The following is an 11,961-nucleotide window of genomic DNA, read 5'->3' as shown; positions in this document are numbered from 1 at the left end:
CACAGGGTTGAAGGAGAATTTGCTGGAGCTGGCAGTGTCACTTTCATGCCAGTCAGGGTGCTTGCTGTGGCAGATGTTACAACTCAGGTCTGCACAGTGCTTGCCACCTGCAAACACCCTAAGCAGCCTGATGGAAAGGAGCTGAGCTGGATGTGAGGCATCATCAGATTCTCAAGCATCCAAAACTCCAAAACTCCACATCCAAAACTCATCCCAAGAGACGTGCTTGCAGCCAAGGAAATCTTGGAATTGGAGCCTTCCTGAATTTTCTGGTTCTGCACACACTGAAGTGCTCTCCAACATTCAGCCTTTCTTCCTCCTCTAGAATCACATTTCCAGTAATTCCAAGTGTGGTTTCCTGCTGGGTGAGGATTGCGTGAGGGCTCTGTGCCAAAATCCTCTCTGCAACTTTTGGAACCTCTGATTAATTGGATGCCTTTTGTAGAAAGGGGGAGAGCCAGTGGGACACGAACACAAAATGCGAAAGGGTTTGGGATGCGGGTGAAAAATGGCATTTTCCATGGCAGGAGAGCCAGCAGAGCTCTTGGGAAGAGGCAGCAGTGATGCCCCTGGCCAGGAGGGATTATTGCTTTTGCTGTGAAGTGTCCTGGCTGTTCATTCCTGGTTGGAATTCCTGAATATTCCTGGTTGGAACATCCCTGGGGGAACACCCCATGGATGGTGTGAGAACCAGCACACCAGGCTCTGTGCTGCAGACCATGGGTACATTTTAGGAGCTCTCTAAACACATAAAAACTTGAGTTTCTAAAGGAAATATTCTTTATTCCCCACAGAGCGCAAGGTGGAAGCTCCCACAAATGGAGCACTCCAAGGGGTAAAATGTTACATCTATTATATAATAAAATTTCATGAAGCCACCTGAGATATATTCTCCTCCTGCCTCATGCACATTTATTTGTGTAACATGATCTTACGCAAAGCCGGAAACACAAACTTTTATTGTAGAAGTTATCTGACGTCATCAGTTACACAAAAGGCAGAAAATTCATCCTGGACACAGAAAATTCAGCTCGAAGGCATCAACATCAACTGAGGAAAAACTCAATTTCAGGATTTCAGAACTCTTTTTCCCTCAGGATTTCAGCAATTTTCCCCTCAGGATTTCAGGACTCTTTTTCCCTCAGGACTTCATTACTTTTTTTTCCCCCTCAGGATTTCAGGACTCTTTTTCCCCTCAGGATTTCATTACTTTTTTTCCCCCTCTGGATTTCATTACTTTTTTCCCCCCTCTGGATTTCAGGACTCTTTTTCCCTCAGGTTTTTTCCTTCAGGATTTCAGGACTGCTTTTCCCTCAGGATTCCATGACTCTTTTTCCCTCAGAATTATTATTTTTTTTTTCCAGGGCACATGAAAAAACTGCTTTGCAAACAGATCCCATGCACCTCAGGGGCTGCAGGAAGACCCGAATGCGGCTGTGCCGGCGTTGCGCGGCAAACCGCCACCGAGCACGGACTAACTAATTAAATGAATTGATTAATTAACGGCTCGGCGCTAATTGCTGCTCGCTGTGCGCATGCGCCGGGCCCCGCGCCGGCGCGGCCGCGCCCACGTGACCGCGGGCCGGGGCGGCAATATGGCTGCGGCCAGGAGCGGGCGTGGGGCGGGCGCGGCGCGGCCCCGCTGAGCCCGGCATGGAGCCCCGGGACTCCTGGGCGGCCTTGGCGGTGAGTGAGCGGGCCCAAAATATGTCGTTTTACCCGGTGTGCAAGAGCCCGGTCCGCAAACGGAGTAGAGGTATTTTTAGGGAATAAAAATTATATGTATGTATATTTTATATATATATATATATATACACACTATATATATATATATATATATATATATATATATATATATATATATATACACACACACACACTATATATATATATCCACACACTATATATATATATATTTATACCTATATATATTATATATATGTTATATATTTATAAAATATACATATTTATATTGTGTATATATACATCTATACATTGATACATATATATTTTTATATATACACGTATTTATTTTTATGTATATATGCACATATATATCTTATATATGTGTATATATATTAAGAATATATACATTTTTCTATATACTATGTATTATATATATGATATATTATATATAAAATATATAATATAAAATATGTATAATATATGATATATGTAATATGTGATAGATAATATGTATAATATGATATATGAAATATATCATATAATATATAATATCTAATACTATATATAATATATTACATATATAACATATATAACTATATAAATAGTATATGTATAATGTATACTATATATATTATCTATAATATGTATAATACATACTATATATATATATATATATATTATATAAATGTATATCTATTTTTTCTTTGTGCAGAAAAGGTCGCTGGCTCACAAATCCACAAAAATCCAGCCGTGCCACCACCAAAAGTTGTTACTATTTCTGCCCTTTACTCAATAAAAGCATTAATGTTCATTGGTTACACGTTGCACAGGTTTTCTTATTAATTAGTTTTGTATCTTCTGTTGGTTAATGATTCTGTGGCTTGCCATGGTAATTAATTTGCAGGCTCAGTCTTTCTCATCCTTTTGGCTGCTGGGTTTCCTTGGTTGGCAGCTGTGATGTTTCCCTGCTGGAATTACCTTTTCCCCAGTGGGAGCTGATTCTGAGGACTGCCTGTATGAATTTCTTCCTTTTCTCTGGGGCTTTGCCAAATGTCCTCATGGCCCATAAATTAAATTCTGCATCCTTTGTGTCAGCCATCAGTGGTGCATCCTTCTTCCCAGTGTTTCTTACTCTCCCTCTAGGTCTGACATGATTGAAACATATGCAGCCCTGAACTTCAGCAATTCTACTGACAAGTATTTTGGCTTTCTAACACATGGACATAGTGAAAAACGCCAGTCACTTGGTTTTAGAATTTTTAAAAGTTTATTAATAATAAAATGGTTATAAAAATAGTAAGACAGAGTAATAAAAATTTAGAGTTAGGACAGTTACAAGACAATAAAAAGCAAAGAATTACAGATGTCTGGGTGTTTTTGGGCACTAAGCTGCCAAAAACATGCCTTGAACAAAGGAATAACCCTTAAAAGCAATAGGCTGTTGCATATTTGTATACCTCATACATAATGCATAAATTCCTTGCAAATTAAGAATTTTTCTGGTTTTTGTCAACTTCTTCCCCTTAATCCTGGTGGTTCCATAAAGACAGAGAGAAGGTGGAAGAATGTCTTTTCCAGTAAGGAGGCCGTAACTCTTTATGTGCCCTTTCACTGTTATCTCTGTGCAAAGAGTTTCTTGATTATGTCACCTCTTTCTTGAGCTAGTTAAAAAGTATCTTACATAACATAGTTTCTATTTTAACATCATGTTATAACCTAAAAATATATTTAACACACTACTTCAGAGAATTAATACAGCATAACTTTCTAACATTACACATATAATATTCATTGTAATATTTGCAAAAAGCCAACCATAAAATATTAATTTTTCACAGGCATCACAGAGAGCCTGTTGGTTCCTCTGTTTCAACAATTAAATCTCCTTTGTTGTTGATCAGGCTTGAAAGTTACAAGGCTTTAACATTAAAGAACAATCTTTCATAGTAAAAATTTTATATATTCAACGTTTTGCCAATGGCCTGCCTGAGCAATACAGGGTGGTGAGCTGAGCTGAGGGGTGGCCACAGTTTGTGGCTTCAGCAGTCACGGGGAGCCCCTGACCCTGTCTGGGAAGCATCCCACCCTAAAATCTGCTTTTCCAGCTGTGGTCTCAGCAAGGGGGTGAAGCCCAGTAACCACAGCTGGGGACTCCCTTGGAAACACCCAGTGCTCGCTGTGGGTTCTGTGTGGAAAATCAGGGATGTGGTGCCTTGGGCTGGTGTGGGGAAAGCTGCAGGAGAGGAGAGTTCAGCTGCCTGCCCCCAGTGCTCTGAGGCAGATGGAAGTGAGCACTGGGGTCGTGGTTCCATGTGCTGGTTTTGCTTGATCATTGTGATGGAGTTTATAGGGTCATTGAATATCCTGGGCTGGAAGGGACCCACAAGGATCATCCATCCATTCCTGCTCCTGGCCCTGCCCAGGACATACCAACAATCCCAGCCTGTGCCCAGGAGCATTGCCCAAACTCTCCTGGAGCTCTGGAAGCCTTGGGACCGTGCCCATTCCCTGGGCAGTGCCAGCACCCTCTGGGGTAGAACCTTGCCCTGATCCCCACCCCAACCTCCCCTGGCACAGCTCCAGCTGTTCCTGGGTCCTGTCCCTGATCAGAGAGCAGAGCTTGGAGCTGCTCCTCCACTTCCCTTGTGAGGAAGCTGCAGAGCCCTGTGAGGTCTGATCCTCCTCCAGCTCCTGGTGAAGGTTCTTTTGATAACCCTGATTACTGCAGCTGGGGAGGAATTGTGTCCTAGGTGCCTTATGAACCAAAAGCCATTTCTCTTTTCTGCAGTTGCTGCAAACACACAGCTATTGTCACCCACTGGCAGGTGCTCTGTTAGCTACCTCATGAATTTAAATGACGTTTAAGATACAGAACTTTGAGAACTTAAAGAAGCAATTAGTAACTTTTGATTCATGATTTAACAGATGGCCAGATTTAATCTGATTTAATCTGATCAACGCTATTTTGAGCAGATAAGGATTTTGATGAAAAAGAGTGAAGAAGAATCAATGCATTCAAAATAGCCAACTAGATTAAAAGAGTAATTAACTTATTGATTAAACCTTTAGTGGTAGATAGTGAACACCTCTCTGAATCCTCTGTTACCCTGAAAAAAAATATCAGAGTAACACACATGTGATTTGTTTTCAGGCAGAGTTAAAAATATGTGCAGTTGTTTTTTGGGTGCTCATCTATATAAGGTAGGCTTCAAACTGTGTTTTCTGAATAATGTCTCATAATGGATTAATTTAGCTATTGATGGTGGATTTTTAATCAGTTTTTCTGTTTATTTCAACCTTTTCCTCATGTTTTTGCAAAATAATTATTTTCTGCAATCAGCCATGTTATGGGGTAATTAAAAAAAAACCAAAAAGCCCAGTCATCTAGAAGTACAGACAATGGAAAAAGATTGAGCCCTAGTTGAATCAATTTTTTAGGGTTTTGTTTTATGATTTCTTTGGATAAAATCCTTCCCCTTTTCTTTATGACTTTGAAAACTCCTTTATTTAATATGATTTCCAGTACCTTAAGGGAGCCTACAAGAAAGTTGGAGAGAGCACCTGGTGACAGGACAACGGGGAATGTCTTCAAACTAACAGAGAGTAGGTTTAGATTAGATATTAGAGAAAAACTATTTACTCAGGGGGTGGTGAGGCCCTGGCACAGGTTACCAAGAGAAGCTGTGGCTGCCCCATCTCTGGAAGTGTTCAAGGCCAGGTTGGACAGGGCTTGGAGCAACCTGGGATACTGGAAGGTGTCCCTGCCATGACAGGGGGCTGGAACTAGATCTTTAAGGTCTCTTCCAATCTATACCTTTCAATTATTTGACCATTTTTTTTTCTTTCTATAGGCTTTTATAAAAATAAAAAAAGAAAAGTTTACTTTAGGCTTTGTTTGACAAAGGCAATGAGGGAATGTGAGCACTTTGAATGAAGATGTTTGCTGGAAAAATGAGAATGTGCTTTCTAGAGATGCCTAAGGTGGGGAGCAGAATTGCTCCAGTCTTTTCCTGATTTAATCAGACAGCTGCTGGAGGTGTTGGTCATTTTCTGCTGTCTCTTCATAAGTGACATCCACTGTCTGGCTTTTCTGTGGAATGGGGAAGTGTTGTATTGCTTTGTTTGGACTATTTAAAACACTGATATTGTTTTGAGAATGCCTTAAAAATGGTTTAGAAGTTGTAATATCTATTACTTTCTTTTGTTGAACCCTCCTTGTTACAGCTGTGGAAGCTGTTGAGTTGTAAGGCAATAATTTTATAAACTGACCTCAGGGAGGATACAGTCAGCAGTGCTTTGGCTTGCACATGCCTCAGTTACTCACCCAAGCACCACTTATGTGGGAATATTAATGCACTTTTCTCCATGGTTTTGTCTTGTAGGCTGGTGGAGTTGCTGGTGTGTGTGTTGACTTGATCCTTTTTCCCCTGGATACTGTAAAAACAAGACTTCAGAGTCCTCAAGGATTTAGGAAAGCTGGTGGTTTTCGTGGCATCTATGCTGGCGTTCCTTCCACTGCAATAGGATCCTTTCCAAATGGTAAATTTTCTTTGGATGATACTTTGTCTTCTTTAGTTAGTAATTTATGTCACATAGGACATTTGTCTCTGTGACTTCCTCTCCAATGGATGTTGGATTCTGTAAGTCCATGTCCAGCTGTGAAGAGCACTTTCTAGAATTTCAGCATTGAGCAAGCTTGAGCAAGACTGGAGTGAAGGCTGCTGCAGGTTTGCTCTGAAAAGCAACTCTAATTCCTTGGAAGCATTCCTGGATATAAGCCTGTCCTTACTTACAGGAGCACACTGAAGCATTTCTGGGTGCTGAGGAGGGCTTGAGTCTTGCTTCTCCTGGACCCTAGTGTCATGACCCACTCTTTCTTGGCACTGGAAATGAATGGAACTTCAAAGTGCTTGAGCACTGCAGGTGTTTGAGTTAATTGCCCTGGAGATGCTCTGCTCATCTCCCTGAAACAGCAACTGCTTAAATTGTAAAGATATCAGAATACTTTTGAAACTAAGGCTTTACAAAAGTAGATACTTTTAGTCCCTGCAGAGAAAAGGCATCTGAAATTCCTGATGCCTTTGTCCATTTTGTCTTTGTAGGTAGGGATGAAAAAAGAGCAATCTGTGCTGTCGGATGTAAATGTTAGGAGAACTTTGCTGACAAATCCACTGACACCTTCAGATGTTTGATGTCCTTCATAAGGTGATATAAAAAAATTCAGTTCTTTATCTTGGCTGCTCTGTTATCTCCTTTTGAGGTGATAAGCATCTTTTGATTAGCAGAAGGCAATTCACATGGCCCTTCTCTACAATTAAAATCTGTTCCCCCGCAAGACATGTCATTTTTTTCAGTATTTACATCTCCAAAATCTGCACTGTAGTTTTATCTTTCCAACGTATGACTGAGAACTGAAATTATCTTTAGGAAAAGGAATAACCCTTAAGGTGTAAGTGCCTTTGTAGTTGACGGTTGCAGTGAATAAACACAGCTCAAGTTGCTGTGCTCAGTTTAGTTTTGTGCATTTCTTGTTCACTGCACAGAACTTTTACAAATCCTTTAGAAGCTTGAAAAAAATTTTATGGAGCTAAATTCAAAATATTTAACTGACAATAGTTAGGAAGAAGTTACTAATTAACTGCTACTGAAACAGTTTTGCACATTGAAGGATAACAGAATCAATTTATGTATTATCAATTTAGGCTTTTTGGGGTTGTTTTTCTTTTCAATAATCAACTGATTTGTTTATTTTTCCCTTCCTCCCCTCCTCAAGAAAAGGACCATTCATTCAATTCAACCAAGAGACAGCCCTTCTATCTATGGATATGGAAGATACCAGTTTTTCAAAGTGTGCTGGACATCCACAGCTAATTAAATCTTTCTGTAGGTCACTACTAAATGTGGCCTGGAGTCCTGAGACCTTCAATATTAATGGGAGGTTTGCCAGGGTAGCCAGAAACGTAAACTTCTGAAGGGATTTTCTCACAGATTCTGTTGATACTGTTGTACTATTTTGATGTAAAAATATTACAGCCCAGTGGTGGTGGAACAGTGCAATGATTGCATGTATTCTTGAATTTCAGCTGCTGCTTTTTTTATCACCTATGAGAATGTGAAATCCATGCTGCCCCATGGATCTTCCTCTTACTTGGCCCCTGCAACACACATGGTGGCTGCCTCCCTTGGGGAAGTGGTAAGAAGGAAATTCATCTATTGTGTGTCCAGGGGAGGGGAGGAAGCCATTCAGTTGTGGAAACTCGGGTTTGGTGTCATATCTTGTGACAGTTCTTACAGCAGCCTGGTTTGTCACTGTTGGCACAGTGTCTGGGGCTGGGTGTTGAGCTCTAAACACCCCATGCTCTTCCTGCCAGCCCTGGCCACCTCTGCTCTCCTGGTTTTGGCACAGCACTGATAAAATGGGCTGCAGATTGTCTCTACAGGTTTGAGGTAAGGAAATGGGCTGTATGGAAAACAAACAGTCTTTTCTGGCTCTTTTGTAACTTAAGCTTAGCTGATGGCATGGTGCAGAAAAATCTGTTGTGTTTGTGGTTCAACTGTCTGCTTTTATTAACTGACTTTTTAATTTTCTTTCCTGTGGGGGCTTAGCTTAGCTAAGCCACCAGGAGAGTGGAGATGCCATTTATTCAGCTGAACACCAGGTGCCTCACTACTACAGCAGCACAGCCTGGCTATTCCCCATGGGAAGCAGCTCAGCTCTCCCTGCTCTCTGTGGAATCAGCTTTGACATCCAAGTAATATTCTTCTGTGGAAAATGTTACTGATTAGATTGAATGAGATTTAGCCAGGAAACTTAATTTAACATACCAACTACATGAAGACAGATGAGTGCAGCACCTATAACCACTCTGGTAGGGGTAGATAGGAGGTGATAGAGGTAGGACTGGGTGGGATTTCTTTGTGTTGCTGCCTCAGGTGGATTCTTTCTGAGCTTGGTTAGAGCCTGTGCCATCAGGTTGTAACTTCTAACTTAAGGCCATGCACAGAACTTATTTCCATGAAGATTCTCTAAAGGCTATTAAAAATCAGCATGAGGTTGTTTACCACCAATGCACAGCCCTAAAACTCCTTGTTTGCCTGATGTGTCTTGGAACAGCAGATCCAGGAGGTGTTTTGAGCTTCTCAAGTGCTGTTGCAGAATCAAGCAAAATGGCAATGAGGCTCATCAAGAGGTGCCAACACTTTGCAATAAAATCCACCAGAAGAAAAAGTCTCTTCTTTGTGGAATAGTTTATTCATGGTACACTCCCTGTGCCTGTGAGAATCCTGTGAGAAAATTGCAACCCAGTAATTGAATCTGCAGTAGCCAAAGCCCAGTTGGCTACAGATGACTCTTTCCAACAGAACCTGTTGCCATTTGTTCCCTGTGCTGGTCTGTGACCTTTACAGCTCAGGCACTTGCTGGATTTGTGTTGGGGCTGGTAGAGGTGGTGGAGCACAGGTAAATGAGCTGCTCAGGGCTGTCTCACGTGCTCTGGCTGCTCTGAGGCCAGAGAAATGTGTAATGGTAGGCACTGAAATGGCAGAGTGGCTTTATGGTGTGAGAATTACAATGCTGTAACAGCCATTTTCCACCCCATTTTCCTGTTTTTGATAGCTTTACTTCTCCTCTTGGAGTGATGGGTGTGAGGAGAGAACTAAGCTCTAAAATAACTGATACTTGATATTTAGAGATAGATATTTAGAGATTTGCTACAACAAATCTGTAATAAAATACCACAAAGCAAGACCTTCTCATATATGTTTTATGTGAAGTGTTAGTTGAGCAACAGAAATATATAAACTAGTCCAGATTGCATCAGAGAGAAAGTTATAATTACAGTTTTATTGATTAGTCATTAAGTTTCAATCAGGGCATAACCACTGGGACTATTATTTTGTCAGTAATTTTTTTGATAATATGTACTTTTTTCCATTTTATACTTCATGATTTAAATTGCTTTTAAATGTGAAGCATTAAGCTAAAGACTGTCATATTAGGATTCTTAATGCATATCTTTGCATTTCCACACTGTTTTTTTACAAAACAGAGAAATTAAAATTTAGAGCAAGAAAGTGTTGATGCATTTCTAGGTTTGCTGTTCCTTCACTGGTGAGTATAAATGAGTCAGATACCTTCTTGTGCATCAATAAAATGTGAGTTTGTGCAAATCTTAAACGTGTGTGTGCTGACTGATTTGTGTTTTGAATGTGATCTGTTAAAAATAATAAAATAGGTAAAGAGGAAGAGATAAAAATGTTGCTTCAAGATATGATAGAATACATGTGAGAAATTGGTCAAATGGGAACTTCTAGTTTTTTAAAACAGCCACTTTTCTGTATTGTTTACAGGCTGTGGAAATTTACAGGAGAAACAGTCCCCAGGAACTGGTTTGGTCCATTTTTCCAGTTCCAGGCTGGGAGAGACAAAGCCAAGCAATAAAAAGGCAGGAGTAGTAGCAGTGTTTGTTGGTTTGTTTTTTTTTTTTTCCTTTTAGGCAGGAGGAATATAGAAAGTTAATCTCATCTCCCAGAGTGAGATAAAGTACATGCACAATCTGACACTGCTAAGCATAATTATTTCTTCCTACAACTGAATCTCGCTGTATAGAGACTCTAACTATCCCATGATATATTAAAAACTGCTTACAAAAGCACATCCAAAACTCTAGAGGGCAGATACATGTTGTATCATCTCATCAAGGAAGGAGAAGGTTGAAGGATACATGAGTTTTCAATGGGGGAAAAGCCCTTATTATACCACTTGTGTAACTGAAATCTGGAGATAGAAAACACACTTACTGCATCCAGGACTTTGGAATTTTTCATCTTGACTCTGCTTTGCCCTGTATGTTTAGTCTGCCTGTATCTTTAGAGTGAGCTGCCAAATGTGCTTGGAAAACATGATATCATAGGGAGTGGAAAGGAAAACCAGATGTTCTGGAATTTTACTTTTAATATTCTAAGGTGGTACAAGTAACTCTGAGAAGGAGCAGCATTTTTAAGCTCCTAGTGCCTATTTTCAGTAGTAACCAGGTGTGTCTTGCAGGCCCAGAGTTAACTGTACAGATTTTTTAATGTCAGTTTAATATGAGTGTGTATATTAATTACAAGCAACTTTCCTGCATAGAAGTTCCCCCTCTGAGCCTCTCCCACCAAGCTCCTGCAAATGTGATTTTATGGGACAAGTTTAAGATTGTTCCTGTTTGACCAATGAGGTTTCACTCAGGAGTGCCGAATTCAGCACAGCTAATTTGGATTCAGCACAGATAATTTTACATCCCTTTTCCATGGAGATGAGAATAAAGTTGTTTGGCTCACATTCCAGAGAAGGGAGCTGACAACAGCCCATTCCCATCTAATATTTAGATATTGTTATGGTTACAATATGAGCTTTGCAGGATATTAGTGAAAGTTTTGGGTTGTTGCCTGTACATTGTGGGTTCACTCTTATCTTTCTGACCTTTTGTTCTCGATTAGCTATTTTGGATGACATTGTCTTTCTTTTTTTTTCCCCTACTTTGCAAGACAGCAAACTACCTTGACTTCCAGAGAGGAAGTGTAGGGGAGGACTGAGGGCCAGCATGGGAGGGAGATGTCCTATTCTTTTGGCAGCTGCTGGGAATGACCCTGGCTCTGGATCTTCACCAGCTGAGGTCACTGAGCTGCTTTTGTCCTTGTGCAAGTTTTTAGAGTACTTCAGGATTAAAATTTTCCATTTTCAAATCTGGAGATTTGAAAAGCTCAAAAATTTGTCACTTCAATGGGGAGAGGGGATCATGTGACTCCACAGGGCAAGGTGAGGACAGGTATTTCAAGGTGAAATTCCAAGTTCACTTGGAATTCCAGTGTGTTACCACTTGAGTGACTTCTGTGATAACAGCAAAGTGTGTGGTTCATCTATGATTAGCATCTGACCCTTCAAATTAATAACTTTGGAATTTTTTTATCTGCTGTTGGGTTGTATCAAATAGGAAAACTTCTTAATGCAGGAATTATCTTTCTGGGGATTTAATTTACCCTTTTCTTCTAGTATGAACTTGTTATTAGAAGAAGCAAGCTCAAATCAAGCAAGTTTACAGTTTTGGAAATCATTATTCTGTAAAATGACATTTGAAGTGTGCTTTTAATTCCTACAAAAGAGGAACATGTATGTTCTACCTTACTTTATGCTTGTGGGGTTTTTTTTCTATATAAAGAGGGGCATTCTAGACATGGTGGACAACACTGTTGTCTGCCTCTGTCCACAAATCACCCACTTCATCCCTCTGCCCTGGC

At 40.3% G+C, this 11,961-nt stretch overlaps 1 protein-coding gene across 4 annotated transcripts in view; it reads left to right on the top strand.

Annotated features, from left to right (window-relative positions):
* The first annotated feature begins 1,584 nt into the window (after window positions 1-1,584).
* The window catches only part of SLC25A26 (solute carrier family 25 member 26), an 83,405-nt gene continuing 73,028 nt past the window's right edge, over window positions 1,585-11,961 (top strand). For all 4 annotated transcript variants that reach the window (XM_085590327.1, XM_021551006.4, XM_021551013.4 and 1 more), the window contains exons 1-3: window positions 1,585-1,686; window positions 6,069-6,225; window positions 7,770-7,879. In XM_085590327.1, coding sequence (XP_085446453.1) covers window positions 1,654-1,686; window positions 6,069-6,225; window positions 7,770-7,879 — 300 coding nt within the window. In that variant the 5' untranslated portion in view covers window positions 1,585-1,653. The remainder of the gene's footprint in view (window positions 1,687-6,068; window positions 6,226-7,769; window positions 7,880-11,961) is intronic.

The sequence above is a fragment of the Lonchura striata genome, chromosome 12 (genome assembly GCF_050655825.1).
Source record: "Lonchura striata isolate lonStrDom1 chromosome 12, ASM5065582v1, whole genome shotgun sequence".
Classification (NCBI taxonomy): domain Eukaryota; kingdom Metazoa; phylum Chordata; class Aves; order Passeriformes; family Estrildidae; genus Lonchura; species Lonchura striata.
This window is presented reverse-complemented; position numbering and strand designations above follow the sequence as displayed.